This window comes from Notothenia coriiceps, unplaced genomic scaffold, assembly GCF_000735185.1.
Source record: "Notothenia coriiceps isolate Sejong01 unplaced genomic scaffold, NC01 NC01_scaffold00007380, whole genome shotgun sequence".
Taxonomy (NCBI): domain Eukaryota; kingdom Metazoa; phylum Chordata; class Actinopteri; order Perciformes; family Nototheniidae; genus Notothenia; species Notothenia coriiceps.
In genome coordinates this window covers 11,540-30,010 of record NW_011340081.1, presented here as the reverse complement: position 1 = coordinate 30,010, position 18,471 = coordinate 11,540, and the positions used below count along the sequence as shown (strand labels likewise).

The window sequence follows — 18,471 nt, the reverse complement described above, 5'->3', positions numbered from 1 at the left end:
AATAATAGATTTCAAAAATACTGCTGCTGGTTTATAAAGCTTTGAATGGTTTAGGCCCAAAATACATTTCTGACCTCCTGCTAAATGATGAACCATCCAGATCTCTCAGGTCTTCAGGGACTGGTCAGCTTTCTGTCCCCTGAGTCAGAACTAAACATGGTAAAGCAGCGTTCAGTTATTATGCTCCAAATATCTGGAACAAACTCCCAGAAACCTGCAGGTCCGCTGCAACTCTTACTACTTTTAAATCCAGGCTGAAGACTTTTCTTTTTGTCGCTGCTTTTTATTGAACTATTCATATCTTAGACTGCACTGTAACTTTTATCCATGTATTTTTTCTTTTAATGTTTATTTCATTAACTTTTCTTTTTAATGACTGATTTTAAATGCCATTTTCGTAATGTCTTTCATTTTTTGTAAAGCACTTTGAATTGCCTTGTGTTGAAAAGTGCTATATAAATAAACTTGCCTTGCCTTACAAGTCTGGCAGTGATCAGCTGTCCCAGTGATGCAAGCAGCTGACTAAAAACTTGAGTAAATGTATAAACAGCTGTCCTGCAACTGTTCCAAATTGAAAAGGCATCTTATGTACTAAAAATCTTAATGATGTTTGTTTTTGTCCTCATAATTCACTAGATGCCTCACACGAGACGGTACTCGTCTTCGGAACGAGACAGTCGAAGCAGCTACCAAGACCGCTACAGAGACAGAGGGCGAAGACACCGGCACAGAAGATCACCTTCTTTCTCCTCCAGCAGTGACAGAGACCGAGATCGAGACAGAGACCGAAAGGGACGAGGACACCGACAGGAAGGAAGCTTTGTACGCTCAAGGAGGTATGTTTGTGCGTATATTGAAAATGATTTTGTTTGTTTTACTGCTATTTCAAAGTACCAACTCTGCTGATCTTTTTTGGGGTCTGGTTGGTTGTTAGTTTTAGCTTTCAATGTATGTCTCTGTCCTCTGATTCAGTCGTAGCTGTGACAATCGCTCTACGGAGCAACGGCCGTTTGACAGAAGATACTGCGACGGATACAGACGCTTGGATCCGAGCCGAGACCGCGACAGAGAAAGGGAGCCACATGGAGCAGCTGAAAGTTATTACCCACGCAATTTCACCCCAAACCTGTACGACTACCGACGTGGCCGCGAGAGGGAGCGAGAACGGGAAGAGTCTTACCGACGGAAAGGCAGCAGGCGTAAGCACAAACGAAGGCGGCGTAGAACCAGGTCCTATAGCCCATCCTCCTCGGTGAGTACAGCCAGTCCTGAGGTTGTGTTTTAGCTCTCCTCATCCTCTCTCCTCCATCTCAGTCTCTTCTTCCACTCAGCTCCTTCTGTCTCTTTCTTTCTTTAACAATTTCCACTCCATAGCTCCTGGAGTTGGTAAGTAGTACAATCTTTATGATTTTTTTTTTTTTGTTCTTTCAGAGGGTTTTGCTTAATTTTTGTCTAGATGGGGTTTGCTTGAATTGGCATTTCTTTTTGGGAGAGCATTTTCATTTTTATGCAATTAAGTTTTATATTAGTTCACTAATGATTAACTGCCAATTATTGATGTTCTTCCTATACATGCCCATCACAGCTTTTCCACTTTTCCTATTGAATGCCTAGTTACACCTGGTCACACTTAGTTTGTGTCTGTGACCCTACCTTTCATTAAACTTAATATTTTAGATTGTCAGTTATTTGTGGAAAGCCCAAATGCCTGTGGTAACAGTTGGTATGCAGCACAGATAGACGACAAAAAAGTGAAAATGTTCTACCAAGCAATTAAACATTTTTTATGGACATTTGAAATGTCTTAGATTTGTTAAAATGCATTTTTGTGTGGATTAATTTATACACAGATTTGTGTTAAGTAGTATAAATGTAAGTAAGCAAGGGGTTGAATTTAGTGTTAATATGTTGGGGTTATCTTTAAATATTTCCTTCTTGATTACACATATTCCTTCTCATTTTATTTTCCATCTTATTTATTCTAACTTAGTTATACTTCTGTTTGAATTGGTTTTGCGTTTATGAATGGAATACAAGTTGCTTCCTTTTTGTAAGCAGCTGTGGATTAAAGGTAGAGGGAGGAGCATCATGTAATTTTTGACTTGTTCCCTTGCACTATATCCCTATCGTTATATATTTCCTTCACGTGGTGTCATGCGTGAATCGCCCCATGACCACCAAACCCACCTACTACCACCCTCCTCTTCCCTCCTCGTCTACCATTGCTGCGGCTGTCCCTGAATATCCCCCGTTCCCTCCGGTCATGTCGTGACCTGCTGATGGCGGTTTGGGTGTGAAAACAGCGGAGCGACAGCCGGACGCGGGCACTGAGTGTGAGGGACGACGAGGAAGGGCACCTGATCTGTCGGAGTGGGGACGTCCTACAAGAGAGATGTACTCACTGCCACTACTCTATCGTAACCATTCTCCATATGAGTATTAAAGCATAGAGCATTTACATGACATGGGAGTGCCTGATGATGATGATGCCTTGCTAGAATGCTCTTCGCTCTAGCTGAAATAGCAGGGTGGATTGCAGGAATGTTGAAGATTTTGAGAGGGACCTTAGATACCTTCTCCTTTTTTGTTCTAGGATTTTAAGCTGTGGAGCATTTTTCTATGTTTCACAGGTTACTTGACTTTCCTAAACATAGAATCCCATTTGCAGCTGTTTGTCTCTGTTGCGTTTCAGATTAGAAATTAGTTACAGTTCTAAATCTGTAAATTAACATAGCTTTTTCCACTATAAGGGGTTTCAGGGATTTTTGTTGTAGACATCTAACATGCACATCACTTACTCAGTATTGTCTTATTACAACCAGCACACACTTTACACCGTGGTCATTTCAGGATCAAGCACAGTTTTGTAGAAACACCTAATCATTTTTCCAGTTTTACACAATACCCCACTTTCCTTTTGGGCAAAGACAGCCACATCCGGAGGATGTGCCCTTAATTTTGATGGCTTCAAATTGGTCATCAAAGAAAGGGAGCGCTTTCCTCCCTTATTTTCTACACATCTCGTAAAATACAGATTGAATTTAAAAAGGGGATGGGCGCTAAGATTGATTCGCCTGTCTAAGCTTTTGCATCATGTATTCCTACTTAAGTCCACATGTCTAATGCTCCTGTTCTTTCTTTCCCCGCCCTCCCTCTCCCTTCCTTTTCTCTCTGTGTTGTGTTGCAGATGAGATTGTCAGCACTTTGGGGGAAGGCACCTTTGGGAGGGTGATGCAGTGCATCGACCACCGCAGGTATGTATCAGTTGACACCGAAAAGCTGACACCTGCTCAGTGCTCACTGTGTTTGATTTTTCTTAGACACACGTTTGAGGGGTGGGAGATTCCTGTTTGGGGTTCTTTGTTCATATCTATCCAGCTGATGAAGCTGCATAAAAAAGTTCTTATGGCAAAGAGGGACTTCCCATATTCCCACCATTGAACTTGATCATTATCAGGGACTTTTCTTACAAAGTCATATCATTTAAGTTCAACTTTCCCTTTAGCATCTGCTATTAAGTCAGGCCATTTGCTCAGGCATCTGCTCCCTGAATTAAGGTTGTGTTTATGTCCTCTGTAGTTGGCTTCATACTGTTTTGTTTTGTTTTGTTTTGTTTCATAGGGGAGGAGCCGCTGTTGCTTTGAAAATTATCAAAAATGTGGAAAAGTACAAGGAAGCAGCTCGCCTGGAAATAAATGTTCTAGAGAAGATCAATGAAAAGGACCCTGATAACAAATTGTGAGTTTTGATTGAATAGTGTTGTACTGTAATAAACTTCAAAGTCAAGTATCATCATTTACCTTATTAGAGCTGGGCAACCTACTGTAGTGACAATAACATTAGCTCATGTTTGATAATAAAAGCCTCACCCTTTTCTGAAAGCTTTGGACACAAACACGTGCTGAATTAGCTTCTAAAAATACTTGATTAATGGGAAGTTACCTAACCCACTGAATCACATTCTAACCTTGTGTATGTTGTTTTTCTTGCAGCCTGTGTGTACAGATGTACGACTGGTTTGACTACCACGGTCACATGTGTATCTCCTTTGAGCTGCTAGCTCTCAGCACCTTTGACTTTCTAAAGGAAAACAACTACTTACCCTACTCCATCGGTCAGGTCCGACACATGGCCTACCAACTCTGTCTCTCTGTGAAATGTAAGTTGCTTTATAATTGTCTTTAATTTAGTTAACTTACAAGATACATATTTGTGATCTAACAAGTAAAATAAACCTATTTAGTATATTTAGTGTAGGCAATAGACGTGCAATAATAATAATAAGATTTAGTAGGTTTTTGTGACACAATTTTACTTTCCTTATTTTCCTTCAAACACCCTTATTCAGTGATGTGTCTTCATCAGTTGCCTACAAATTAAGGGTCTGGACTGAAAACCTCTGTTGTCTGTAGTAACCAGCCTGCAGCCACATGAGGGCATTATAGGGCCAACTGCCAATTAGAAGAGAGTTGTCAATAACTTATTGGAAAATGATGCTGTAATGAAGATTTCCTGGATAGGTTCTTTCAGTTGTGAAATGACCTCTCAAGTGTCTTTGAACTATTCCATGTGTTTTTATAACAAGTTACTCGTGTTTTTTCTCCATAGTCCTACACGACAATAAGCTGACACACACAGACCTAAAGCCTGAGAACATCCTGTTTGTCAACTCAGACTTCACCATGTCCTTCAATGTAGAAAAGGTAAGATGCAAAGGAAAGAGAGAATTTCTTTTTTTATAGACTGAAGTGGAAAGTTTAAAAAAACAAAAAACATCCCACTTTAAATGTCATACTGATAGTTCTGATGTGTCTATTGTTTAAACGTTGTTAAAAGATACTGCTTAGAGCTCTCATGAATACGAATGTAATACCCATAGCTGCAGTTTGAAGAAACAGACTGCACATTTTCCATAAACCACACACTAAAAAGACTGTTACAACAACAACATCCACAATATTCATCTGGCTGCTACTTAAAAAATATTGATCTATTTACCTAATATATCATATTTCAATGACTTGCATATAGACTCTTATTGCACTATTTCACTTTTTTAAACTATTTTCTTCTTGTATTTACTTGCACTATATTTTTCTGTGTATCTGTGTTTTGTGTTGCTCTGTTGGAGAAGCCTGTGGCACAAGATTTTCATCTACATAACTACACTGTAGCTATGTTCGTTTGACAAATAAAGAACCTTGAACCAGCCAGAATTTACATAATGAGTCCTAGAAAAGTCAAGTCTCAACAATTCTGTGAACACTGTTTTCCTTCTTGCAGAAGCGAGAGGAGCGGACAGTAAAGAGCACGGCGGTTCGGGTGGTGGACTTCGGGAGCGCCACTTTTGACCACGAGCACCACAGCACCATTGTGTCCACGCGGCATTACCGCTCACCCGAGGTCATACTGGGTGAGTGCGTCAATAGGCTCTGGGCCACAAACTAATTGTAAACACTACTGCTCAGAAACTACTCTTTTATTATTTAAACCTATCGCAGATCCAATTGAAATAGGGTCATGGGGAAATTAGTTTAGAGATTAACAGCTGTTTCTGCCAATTGTTGTTCCTCCTCTCACACACACCCACTGCGCCCCCCCCCCCCCCAGCTCAGCATTCCTCTATTTAAAAGCCTCTTCTATCTTACATTCCTATATAATCAACAGCAACAACAATACTTCTGTCAGGGAGCAGTGGTCAATCCGATTAAACAATTAATGTAGAAATAATCACACAATTAAATTCAATGAGCCGTTGCCTCCAATCTTTTCCTGAAGCCTCATGATATTTGTTCCATGAACTGGATTGCCCTAGTTAACTGAAACACTTTTGAGTCATTTCACCATTTTTGTGTAATGATAGCGAGCCGTTAACCAGCTTTAAGAAGACTGAACATTTACACATTTCTTTAGATGTTTTCATTAATTGGATGCATGTTTTTGTTCTTTAGAGCTGGGCTGGAGCCATCCCTGTGACGTGTGGAGCATCGGCTGTATCCTGTTTGAGTACTACCTGGGCTTCACCTTGTTTCAGGTACAATGACAGCCCACTGCTGGAACCCAACCCCTCGATTCCACCGGGTCCGTCTGCGTCGCGTTATGGCTGCGCCGCGGTTTTGGTCCAACCTCCTCCGGCGTCACACCCTGCCGGGCGTGTTTCAGAAGCGGAGCGTCTTGCCTGCCGGCTCGCAGTTTTTGTTGATTTGGGCATGTTTCCTGGACAGGCTACTTTGTACAGACAAAGTTAATAATAATTGTAATATTCCAGTTATAAATGACATGAATCAAAGCTGTGTTGCTGTATTTTAGTGGTAAAAAAATGCATTCATCATCATAATTATTCTATATATAATTTACACAGTGCCTGTAAACCGGAGGAGAACGCTGGCATTTCTCCTCCTACTTGAAAGACTACGGAGGGATGGTCTGCAAAATGTGTTTATTTTGGGGATTGACGGGATGCTCTGACCGGTCCACTTCCTGCCTGGCGCTTTGCAACGCCTCACGTCGAAAAATAGACTTGCATTCTATTTTGAGCGGAGCCCAGCACTGAGACGCTTCTGGGGCGCTTCTGAGCCGTAACGCGGCGCGTCTGGTGGAATAGCACCTATTGACTAGAGTGGCCGCGATCTTTGTGAACACCGTAACGTAACGCGGCGCAGACGGACCCGGTGGAATCTAGGGGTAAGATAAAAGTTAAAGACTTTTCTACTTTAACATTTAAATGTAGACGATATAGCCTGTGCCTCACCAAATAGCCAAACTAACACTTGTTGAGCTCTGACTGTGTCTTTTACTCTTCATGTAGCAGAACCAGCAGCAGTTCAACACTCATAGTCTGAATCAGGTTATCCCTCTTAATGCTGAGTCATGGATCCCTTACTCATATTTCTTTCAGACTCACGACAACAGGGAGCATTTGGCCATGATGGAGAGGATCCTGGGACCAGTGCCCTCCAGAATGATTCGTAAAACGAGGTGAGAAGACACGTGCCTACAACACGCATGCATACATATATTTTATTTATAAAAGTTACACATCACTCACGCTGTCACGTCTGTAAACTCTCAGGAAGCAGAAGTATTTCTACCGTGGCCGTCTGGACTGGGACGAGAGCTCCTCAGCGGGGAAATACGTCAGAGAAAACTGCAAACCCTTACGGGTAAGAAGGGCGGGTGGGGAGTAGAAAAGGAAATAAGGATTGATGTTTATTCGCAGGGTGGAAAGTAAAAAAAGTGAAATCAACAGAAGAAATCAAACCTTTTTGTGTTGTGTACTGCTGTAGCTTGACAGTGTCTCATTACTCCCTTTCTCAGCGGTACTTGCTGTCGGAGGCGGAGGAGCACCACCAGCTGTTCGACCTGATAGAAAGCATGTTGGAGTACGAGCCCACCAAGAGGCTGGCGCTGGCCGACTCCCTCAAACACCCCTTCTTTGAGAACGGGGCGGCCGCAGAGGCGGGGAGCAGCAAGAGCTGGGAGGGCAACCGGGACATCAGCCGGTGACCCTTGAGCCTCCAGAGACTGAATGACACAGAAGATCAAGCGTTTTTTTATCGTGGAGCAGACGAACTGTTAAATTAATCGGGGCTCTGGATGTTTTTCTGTCGTTTGTCAATAAAGCATGGACACCTTAACTTCCTCTTGCTCCACCACCCTGCCCATCGGACATCCAGCTCTGCAGCCACATGAGGCATGTTTCTGCAGCAGAGACCAAAGTAACACAAAGACTGGACAAATTGAAAAGAATGAGTCTTTTCTGCCCTCCACAGCCTCCACAGAGGACAAAGGTCTTTGGTGGAAGATTGTTTGTACCCAAAGTAGCCCTCTATGCAGCTCCTGTCTTCCTTTTGACTATTCCTTCCGTCCATCCGTATATTCTTTTCATTAGCATGTAAAGATTCACCGTCTTAGAAGGAAATATACACTACACTACAGGTGACCCAATCACTCAGTTTAAGGGGAGAAATGTCTTCTGATTCTGAAGTCTAAGGAAAGGTTTAAAAGGAGATAGAGCTGTGTATGCAGTGCATGTCCTCACCCACATCACTCTTAACATGGAGACGTGTAACATTATATGATGCTAGAAACAATTAATTCAAATTGAATATATATTTCTTTGGAAATTGCAATTATCTCCAGAAGAGACAAGTGTCTCAAGTTTTATGTTTACGTCTTGGTCAAGTGAGTTCCTGCGTTGCATATCGTTTTTCATGTTTATTTTTATACATCTAAAAGATTTCCCCCTATATGGAGACGGATCTATAGATCTGTTATTGTTCGCCAATGAGATGATAATGCTGGGCACTCCACACACAGGCCTCTATGGCCTGTCTTATAGATATGTGTTACGTTATGAAATGCTTTCTGGGTGTGTGTGTGTGTGTGTGTGTGTGTATGTATGGGTTGGCAGTGTGGGTGACATGCTCATATTATGTTTGCTCAGTGACTTGTTGGTAGTTCAGCATTAGTCATGGGAACATTCTTGCATTCTTTTAAATCCGAAAAACATAAACTGCCTTTTTTCCAAGTGTGATTCGGTCAGACCTGGAAGTCTCCATCGAGGTAAAGCACATAGGAAGTAGCCAACGAGCCACACACAACTCCTGTTACCGGTATTTATTTTGAGTTCATATAGGTCATAGTCCCCACCCCCCAACTGTACATTACTTGTTTTTTTGTAAGAAATTAAAGCGTATAAAACTGTATATATGTACGATTGTGTAGAATTAAAGTGAAGTCCTCCTTACCAAAGGCTTATGGTGCTCTCAGTTTGGGTTCAGGCCTCTGGTAGCTGCAGGGAGGCATCCCGTCTTTAAATACCAGCCCTGCGTCTGAGTCCATCTTTACCTCTCTCACTAAAGCCGCTGCTGGACGATGTTCAAGTCAGACGTCTGGACTGAAGGTCAACATGGAGTCTGCATTGTTCTGTTTTCAGGGAACTCCTATAAATAAAGAGACACTTACTTCTTGCTGGAAAGTAGTAACACAGCATTCATTTAACTTCTATTGATTAAATCATCTTTAAAAATGTGTAATTTCTCACTTAATAGTTTTCCTAGAAAGTAGTTCACCAGTAGCAGACCCTTACCACTATCTTTATCTTAGTGGCTGCAACTTCTTATTTCCCGCTGCCTGCAGGATCTTTAAATATTAGTTTGAAGTGATTGTTATCCTCCTGGTGCTCTACTGAATTGTAATGTATGCCTCATTTTACCTTTGATTTCTTGTCAGCCAATGTCTTTTGGAAACTAATCTCTCTCTGACTTCTTTCCAAACGCAGAGCTCAGCTGTCAGGAGGGGAACACGGGACGGCTGCAACAGGTGCACGGATGCTGCGTCATGCAAGCTGAGGCTGACGCAGCGCTGATCCAATAACCTGCTTCCATGTCCCGTTCTCTCTCAATCCACGTTTGTCCTGTGAATGAAGTGATTCAAATGCTCTACAGCCGACTATATAACTGAGGTTATATGGGGGCGTCAAGACCAGATATTAGCAAATGACCCTGCTACACAAGACTGTCAAATAAACTCAATAGGGTCTTACCACTGTGTGCCTAACATGTCCCACAGAAAGGCTGGGACCCTTGAGTTCAGATCTCTGGGTCACTGAGGTCAGCTGGCCTCTGTAACTCAACCTTTGTCCCATCGCCTGACATGGTCAGAGAAGGAGGAAGTGATATATGAGCAGATATGATGACTCATTTAAGAAGTACAAGGAATTTCCTTTGGTATTGGTGCAAAACATTAACACAGTAAAAGGGAATCCAAATGGAAAAGAAACGTACCACGAAGATAGCCTTAAAACAAATAACTATAAATGTAAAAAGTATACTTTTTTTGTGTCATTTCTGTCAGAATTTATTTTACTTTAAGTTTTTATGACATACTCAACTTAAACTCTTGAATCCTATACTATCACCTTATTTATATTATATATATTTTTTCATTGCTTAAACAAGTTTTTTATACCAAACCATTACTTTTTCTTGACTTTTTTTAGGCATACGATACAGATTTCTGTATTTGAATGATTAAAAAAAAGAAGCTTGTCATTGTATACTATACTGACTTTTGTGACATACCGTTTATTTTTAAATATAGACTTGAGTTTAGTGTTATTTGAATAGGAATAATTCAGAATTGAGAACCAAGAGTCTCATGTTGACCTGGATTCAGTTGTGAATGAATAAATGAAATGAGACCTTCAGGTGTTCAATGTTTCCTGGCATCAAGCGAAGAAATCCTCGCACCGCCTTCCATGTCGTCAGTCCGGCTCACTCTAGAACAAACTATCAGCAAATGATCTCATCTTGTTACTTCAAAACAAACTGTAGAGGTTTTCATTACTAGAAGTTGTTTTAATGAAAACCAAGCAGTCTACTTGGAAGTCTAAAACTGAACTGCGATGCAAGTCACGTTACTCCGGCAGTGGCTCAGTCAGTAGGGGCTTGGACTGGGAACCGGTTCAAGTCCCCGCACAGACTTAAAATATGGAGTGTGGACTGCTACTTGGAGAGGTCCCAGTACACCTCCTGCCCTGCCGCGGTGCCCTTGAGCAAGGCACCATATCCCCCTCCCCCCCCACACACTCCCATTGCTACCCGGGCGCTGTACAATAGCTACCCACTGCTCCTAGGATGGGTTAGATGCAGAGAATACATTTCGCTGTGTGCTGTGTGCTCTGCATGTGTGACCATTAAAGAGGGTTTCATCCCTCCGATTCTATCTATTACTGCTTATAGATTAAATACTGCTTACTGATCAAATGTTAAATAGAAGCTGCTTGTTTGTTTGTTTGTTTGTTTTACTCCCTTGTTAATGAGGTAAACTCCTTGTTTGTAGCCTTTATTTAACCAGGTGAAAGCCCCTGTTTTTCAAGGGTGACGTGCATCTACAGGTAATCCGGTTTGAGGTCCAGTGAGGTCATCAGGTAAATCCCCATAAGAGCACTCGGTGACAGAGCAGAGGTTTATACAAGTACACACACTGAGGTAGTGGAAGCAACGAGAGTACAGCTTTAACAGATCCTACCATCAGCTGATTGTGTCTACAGGAGGTACCTGCAGGTGAGTAATGTTGATTATTCAATACAAAGTATATTGTGTTAAAAAAGACAGATCTACTGTGCAGAACAGTACAATGTATTCAGCACACGACCTCTTAGAATATACCAAGAACCCTCATGTATTTCCATTGAAATACTTTGGTGTAGCCAATCTTCTTTAAGCTTTTTTACAGTTATTGTCTTTTTAAGAGAATGAATAATCTGTGAAAATGTATAGATATGTATTGAACAGAACCCTACTTCGTGAATTAATGAGATGATTATATCTTGACTTGTTGCTGTTACTATAAACTAAGAGTACTGGATAAAAGTGTTTATTTTCTGTATCTGCAGATCAAAGCCTCATCCCTTGTTGGAAAGTAAAGCAGAGCACTTCTGTCCTGGACCTCAGTGTTTAAACCTGTGAGCTCTCACAAACAGCACCAGCTCCAGACAGCCTAGAGATGGACTCCCTCATGTCGCTCGGGGCTCCTCTGAAGCACTTCAGCAGCTGTGTGTCTGGGAAGAAACCCTCCACCAAGAGAGGGGTGAAGGGCGAGCAGCGTGGCCGCAGGAGCAGCTTCGCCCGCAGGAGCAGCGTCAGCAGGAGGAGAAGCCTGCCCTGCAGCAGCCAGAAGGTCCCTGACTCCTGGCTCCGACTGTACCAGGAGGAGCTGAAGAGGGAGAGGTAGGGGAATACCTACGTCATTAGTTCTCAAGCAGGCAATTTAGTCTCTTATATCATGTATGAGTTATTAATCCCAACATTGTGTTCATTGATTTCTGAAAGTGTTGTGACTCATTCAGAGTTTTAGTTTCTGATGGTGTTTGTTATCCAGCTTGGCAACACAAACATGGTTTAATGAGGATAAGGCTGTTCCTCACATGAGTAAGCTGCTTCCCCCTGTGCTGTTCCTAATGTGGCTCTGTGCTGTTCCTAATGTGGCCCTGTGCTGTTCCTAATGTGGCCCTGTGCTGTTCCTAATGTGGCTCTGTGCTGTTCCTAATGTGGCCCTGTGCTGTTCCTAATGTGGCTCTGTGCCGTTCCTAATGTGGCTCTGTGCTGTTCCTAATGTGGCTCTGTGCTGTTCCTAATGTGGCCCTGTGCTGTTCCTAATGTGGCTCTTTGCTGTTCCTAATGTGGCTCTGTGCCGTTCCTAATGTGGCCCTGTGCTGTTCCTAATGTGGCTCTGTGCTGTTCCTAATGTGGCTCTGTGCTGTTTGCCAAAGGAAACAACAGCAGGCCAAACTTGCCAAGAAGAACGCACAGAGGGCGGTCAGGAGAACTCAATTCAGGAGCCACCACTGCCTCTCAAGGGTAGGTGAACAAAACAAATCAAAATATATTAGTTTGTCAAGATTGACTTGGCCATTTTCAAAAAAATATTGAAAGTAATTTTTCATGCAGAATTGGCAGTTTTCCCGCGCTCAAATGTTAACATTTCTTGTTTTAATTTTTAACTACTGAATATCTTTGGGTTTTGGATTGACAAAACAAGACATTTAAATTGTTATGTTGCTATTTGCACACTTATATATGTATACACTATTGTTTATTTACATTTTTAAGTAGTAGGTTGGTCTGTGGTAGTGTATTCAAACTGTATATTTTTGTATTGGGTACTCTATGGCTATATCTTTATACTCTTGATGTACATTACCTACCAAGTACCCCTAATCTAATCTAATCTAATCTAATCTGTGATGGACATTTTAGGGTCAAAGGGCAATATTTTCTGACATTTAATAGAACAATAAGTGTTGGTCCTAGTTGTCAGTATACGTCTTACAGTCTCCACCCTCTCCCACCTGCAGCAGACCAACTTCCCCAGGAAGCCGGCCTCGGTGAAGGACGACTCGTTCTTCGGAGCGTTTCAGGGCCTCAGTCTGGACGAGCTGCTGGGGAGCAAACGGTCCTCTGCTGCTGCGGGAGGGGATCAGTGCAAAGTCATGTGACACCTGACTGCACGACAATCAAATGTTCCTCAAGAGACTGAAAGGACAGACAGCTCACAGAGGAAAGGCAGAGGCTCGCACCTTAACCCAGGAAGAGGGGAGAAGGCCAATATATTCGTCTGTCTTTGTTTCTTTCAGTTGATATTAATTGTTCATGATGGTTGTTTTGCATTGAACTTTGTAGCTACTTGTGAAAATGGAATATGTTGATATTGAGTAAATCTCTGACACTTTGACCTTGAATGAGTACCATTTTACTGATCTGGTGTTCTCACTCCTGGACTGCTTTTTTTGGTGGAATAATTTAAAATACAAAAGCAGAAACTAAAGGGGATTTGATCCAATATAAATAATAAAGGTATCTGACTGGTGTCTGCTGCACATACTTTTATGACAGCATCTTAATGAATATCTTAAGACATTGCGGACAACTGAACATATTTCTGTAAAGTTTCCAGATCATATTTTGTTCTGCTTTGATCCAACAGCATGTTTTAAGGTTGGTGGGAATCCAGTCAGTATTTTGGCTTAGTAAAGTGTCCAACAAGTACCTCAACTTGTTTTTTGAAATACCTTTTTTTTGGTGCATATTTGAGACTCATCTTCGTGGCACGCTGTAATGTCGGCTTGTTAGGACCAAGCTTTATTTAGTAAAAAAGAAAAAGGACAACAACAATGACAGAGCACATTTTTCTCATCAGTGACAGAAGTGGAAGATACATCGTTTTCTCTTTCATGAGGCAGGTATGATCTCCGGGTCCAGATCACAAATATGTACATTAGAAAACCAAGTACAAAACTACGTTTGTCAGGGTCGGATGAGGGATTTGTTGTACGAAGTATCCGAGAGAAGACTTCACAGTTGACTGCAGACGACGAGGTGATGACACAGAACTAGGGTTTTTAGAACAGAGGATGTTAATCTAATAAAGTCCCATTTTTCCGCATCATTCCCTCTGTTCCATCTTGACTTTAGGGGGCTTGAGGAAGGACCTGGGCTTTTTCTCCTTGCTCTTCTTTCCTTTAGCCTGGAAGGTCCTCCAACTGTCCACACGCCCATCTCTTGTTTCCTGAAAATGTGTTACAGAAATAATCATTTAAAAAAAAAAGAAAGAAATGTGTGTCAAAACAAGACGAGTTAAGCATCTCATAAAATGTAATTAAAAGTCATAGTATGTCCTAAAGATCATGTATTAATATAAAAGGCTTAGAAAAGTCACAAATAAGAAGTTCAGAATCACTTTTTCTGTCAATACAACACACACTGGATAATGTGTTGCTGCAGTTGACAACATTTACCATTAACTCCGATAAGGCATCCACATCAAAAAGTGTGTGAAGGTTTTCCTTTGAATGCCAAAAGCAGCCGTGGTTCTATTTATAAGAGTGACCGCATTGTTGGAGGAACCCACCTCAAAGTTTTTCTGCCATTCTCGGTCCCGCTTTGCTTTGTCTGCCACCTCGATTTCTTCCTCTCTTGCCCTTTTTCTGGTGAATTGAGAGAAAGAGGTAATGACGATCTGTGTTAGAGAGTCCGTGATAACATTTAGAATCAAAATGATTTACATTAAAAAGAGGTTTAGGTAGGATACCGTAAAAAAAAAAAGGGGTTATAAACATAGTGTGTGATTTACCTTTCGTGCATGTCCTTTGCTTCCCTTTCCTTCCTCTTGATTTCGAGCTCTGCAAACAGCTTCATGGTCTGTTTGTACACGGCTTGCTTGAACTGTAGAAAGACAAGTAAACTTATATTTGGTAACATTACAAATATACGCTATTTCAACTTTGTGAAAATCCTATTAGTTTGAATTAATTAAACTAATAGACAGAGAGTGCATGTAATCACAATGACTCCATTTCGTTTTTATGACAGCTATATTGTATGTAAGATATATTTGTAACTTTCACTTACCACTTCAGGGTTGTCCTCCTCCATATCCAACGACTTCCCATCCTTCTTCAGCTGTTTCTTTTTCTCCTTTACCTGTTGGGGGCACAGGATGGCAGGGAAAATGTCACCAAACAAATAAAGACCAGGAGAGCTGAGTAACATGCAGGCAAAATGCCTTGAATGTTTGAAGAGTAAGAGATGTATTGAAAACTCACATGATGCTCCACATATTCCTGTCCTGCGTGGATCACGTCCAACGCTCTCTTCCTCTGGTCTGGTTCCAGGAGGAGCTTGTACGCCTTGTCAACGGCTAAGATGAGAACAATTTATCCATTTAAATTACAGCCAATTTAGAGCATATTCATTCCCCTGAGGTCTGTGAAGTGTATTCACCTACATACATTTGGTTGTCCAAATAGTTATTATAACATTATGAAAAATACAGGATTGTATTCTACTGGAAATACTTTATTTTTTCATTCTGTTTTATCTCCATTGAATTTACACATATATAGTTGACTTTTCCTGCTTATTCCTACTTGCACCATTATATCCTTATATCATTTTTTCTTTCTCAGATCAGAAATCCTTTATTAGTCCCACAGCGGGGAAATGTACATTGTTACAGCAAAAGTGGCATGCAATAATACCGAATAAGCTAACATTAATATATAGAAGTTCTTATGTCTTAAAGGTGGGGTAGGTCATTTTGGAGAAACCAGCTCGAGTGCGCTAGAATTTGAAAATACACAACCGGAAAAAGTCTGCCACTTCCTTACAGAGCCCCTCCTCCAACACACACGCACATGACCAAGATAAGTTTGTGATCAGATGGAAGGCTGACAGGCAGGTAGGCCATCCAGTTATTTAAAAAAAACTTAGCTGGGCCGGCTAAAATGATTGGTCGTGCTTTTTACAGCGCTACGGCTTCCACAGATGACATTTTTTAACGCATTTATTGTCAAAGCATTTCATATATTCATTGCTATCGGGATGTTAAGAGTATTCCATGGAATATAAAAAAAAGTGTTTCTGAAATAAATTACACACCCCACCTTTAAGTATGTTGCATTGTTAGAGGAGCCGACGACTAAACATTTGTATCGCCAACAACTACCCTGTAGCTTCTGTGCATGTGACAGTTAAAGCCTCTGAACACATACAGGGTGGTGAAGATTTTACCTTCAAAGGCTTTCTGCGATCTGTCTTGTTCATCCTGATTTTTGTCTGGATGGACCAAGATGGATAACTGCAGATTAAAGAGAGCAAATATTAGAGAAGTAGTTCCAAAAAACCTCATGGCACCACATCCACAGCTAGTCACAGTGGAGAGCGCTGACAATTCTTTTGTTTTGTATTCTTACCGCCCGAAATCTTTTCTTCAATTGATCATCTGTTGCCTCAGGATCAATTTGGAGCACCTGAGCATGAGGTGAACATTGGTAAGTTTATATCACATTGAGATCTTAACCAAAGTGTCAACACAAGAGGAATATTTCTGCTGTGATCATATTGTTAAGACAGTAATTGGTGACTCATATTCTGATGAGGGCTTGACAACAGCAGATTTTTCAGCCTATTGTAAGATTGTAAAATTCACCCAAAAGTTTAACAGATGAGGTCATTTTTCTAATTCTTTTGGGAGGGGGGGGGAGAATACAAAAAAACCCTATAAAGTAGGGAGTAAGCGTTTAAGTCACAGATTGGATTTGTATTACATTAGAAATGGCTAGTCATTAAGTAAAGAAAAAAGGACATTTGTATACATTTCAAGATCTGATTCCCCAAAATGTTATTGTGATGGAAACTTCTGAAGCAATGGAAACAGGAGTCAGAGAGACACGAGGAGAGCTGGAGCTTTGATGGCAAACACTGACGGTTTATTTGGAGTTAAGACCGGAGAATTGACAAGAAAGGTGGTGTGTCACGAGTTGACACAGCGGTTGCCAAACCAATTCTGAAGAACTCTTCTGCAGCTCGAGGTTTTAACTAGTTCGGAGTGTAATAATCAACATTCTTCATCAGCGAGACTAAACAAATATGGACCCTGAATCTAACTAGAAAGAATGTGCACCAGGGAACCTTCGTCCCTGAACAGTAAGCTACCTCATGGCAGCTTGTGCTCTGTCATAGTGGCAACAACAATGCGCCCAAGCTGCTCCTCCTTAAGAGAGATAGCAGCAATACCCAAGGCCGTAGAACTATGCCATGGCAAAGGAGACAGAAGAAAGAGAAAACCATTAACTGTGTCGAAGGTTGAATACCTAAGCAAATTATTCCCTAACAATTATGTTATTAGAATCAATAATTGAGTTGATTAGCGATTTCATCAGATATATGTTAATGTCTCATAACTTGATGATTGGCAGTTAACGTTTTTATATATTTAAATGTATTAACCATTAAACTAATCAAAACAAACCTCAGCAACATACTTCATTGGTGGTGTACTCACCTCAAAGGGATTGAGATTGAAGTAGGAAGAGCCAGGTCTGAGCAGTCTGTCAATCTGCTGCTTGTTGGTCAGCACAGAGTCTCTCTTCTCAATCTGCTTTACCTGTAAAAACAAACAAACACATTATGATCATGAACACTTCCTTCACAAACAAAGTAGCAGTTTGTAAAAAGAAAAGGAAACTGTATGGTGGTTTAATGCTGAAAGATATCCAAGTTTGCTATGCGTTTCAAAAAGGAAATGGAAAACCTCTCCCTTTTGAATCCATTTTCTACATTATTTTGAATCTTGGTCTTTATTTTTATTCTATTGGCTTATTTACTTATTCTTAATATGTCGTTGTGATTTTCCCCTCTACATTGCTAACTTCTTGTTTTATCTCTAGGTGAACCTCTTTTGGATACATGCTTGTAAGAAAGTAAGATGCAATATAAATAAAGATTAGTTCGAAGTCAAACTTTCTGGGGATGTTCTGTGTATTTTTCTCTTCTGGGGGTTTCTGTGATCACAGCCAGCATGCAGGAGTGTTAGTGGTGGACAGGAGGATCCTCTGCAGCTTTTTTGGGAGCCTGACCTCATTCATTTGATATGATGTTACTGGCCAAAGCGTGTTTACACTGCACTGCGATTGATAAAGCTGCTAGATAGTAGGCTAACAGCAACTGCATTGAGGATAATTATAGTTATCCAACTGTGATAAAGATTAAGTGACTTGTGGTAGTTCAAAAAATAAGCATGAGACTATATGTGGGGGTGTCCTGAACACCAGAAAGAAAACACCTCTGTGAATATTATCGTTAGCTTCTCATCGTTAGCTTGTGTTCATGTCTGAGGCCTGTTAGCTAATAAACACGAGAGCTTTTGAGTAGCCGGCTTCAGCCGATGAAGAGACAGCGAGCAACACTTTCAAAAAACACAAAGTCTCATTAGCTTTATCATACCTCCGTGTAAAAGTTTTGAAATAATTCATCCGACACATTCGTGGTAGAAGACTCTCCTCCGGCGGCCGCCATCTTCCCCCTGGCTTATGTGACGTAGAGGAACCACGTGACCATGCAGTTTATTTACAGCAAGTCGTTCAAAGTTTATCTGCTTTCTACAACTTCATCTTATGAATAAATG

General features: G+C 41.1%; 2 protein-coding genes across 4 annotated transcripts; one reads left to right on the top strand and one right to left on the bottom strand.

The window, feature by feature from the left end:
• Positions 1-636: 636 nt before the first annotated feature.
• On the top strand, positions 637-8,976 carry clk2a (CDC-like kinase 2a). Of its 3 annotated transcripts, none has more exons than XM_010769501.1 (12): positions 637-836; positions 973-1,252; positions 2,304-2,394; positions 3,188-3,254; positions 3,622-3,738; positions 3,993-4,159; positions 4,609-4,703; positions 5,287-5,413; positions 5,952-6,034; positions 6,899-6,978; positions 7,073-7,163; positions 7,318-8,976. In XM_010769501.1, the coding sequence occupies exons 1-12, from the start codon at positions 637-639 to the stop codon at positions 7,504-7,506; spliced, it is 1,587 nt and encodes a 528-aa protein (XP_010767803.1). In that variant the 3' UTR covers positions 7,507-8,976. The 3 variants fall into 3 exon arrangements, with proteins under 3 accessions (XP_010767803.1, XP_010767802.1, XP_010767804.1); XM_010769500.1 differs by having other exon boundaries at positions 5,284-5,413; XM_010769502.1 differs by lacking the exons at positions 637-836; positions 2,304-2,394 and having other exon boundaries at positions 1,166-1,252; positions 5,284-5,413.
• A 4,642-nt stretch (positions 8,977-13,618) lies between these two features.
• Positions 13,619-18,389, bottom strand: dnajc8 (DnaJ (Hsp40) homolog, subfamily C, member 8). Its single transcript, XM_010769499.1, has 9 exons — positions 18,291-18,389; positions 17,350-17,451; positions 16,259-16,315; positions 16,077-16,143; positions 15,110-15,204; positions 14,916-14,987; positions 14,638-14,729; positions 14,416-14,491; positions 13,619-14,073 (listed from the first exon to the last, which is right to left on the bottom strand). The coding sequence occupies exons 1-9, from the start codon at positions 18,360-18,362 to the stop codon at positions 13,951-13,953; spliced, it is 756 nt and encodes a 251-aa protein (XP_010767801.1). The 5' UTR covers positions 18,363-18,389; the 3' UTR covers positions 13,619-13,950.
• Positions 18,390-18,471: the final 82 nt, after the last annotated feature.

Bases quoted from the DNA above. Each gene is read 5' to 3' on its own strand.
- clk2a (XM_010769500.1), top strand. From the start codon at position 637: ATGCCTCACACGAGACGGTACTCGTCTTCGGAACGAGACAGTCGAAGC. The intron at 1,253-2,303 runs GTGAGTACAGCC...GTGTGAAAACAG, and splicing joins CCTATAGCCCATCCTCCTCG to CGGAGCGACAGCCGGACGCG. The intron at 5,414-5,951 runs GTGAGTGCGTCA...TTTGTTCTTTAG, and splicing joins CTCACCCGAGGTCATACTGG to AGCTGGGCTGGAGCCATCCC.
- dnajc8 (XM_010769499.1), bottom strand. From the start codon at position 18,362: ATGGCGGCCGCCGGAGGAGAGTCTTCTACCACGAATGTGTCGGATGAA. The intron at 14,730-14,915 runs GTAAGTGAAAGT...GTCTTTCTACAG, and splicing joins AGGAGGACAACCCTGAAGTG to TTCAAGCAAGCCGTGTACAA. The intron at 14,074-14,415 runs GTGGGTTCCTCC...ACACATTTTCAG, and splicing joins AATGGCAGAAAAACTTTGAG to GAAACAAGAGATGGGCGTGT.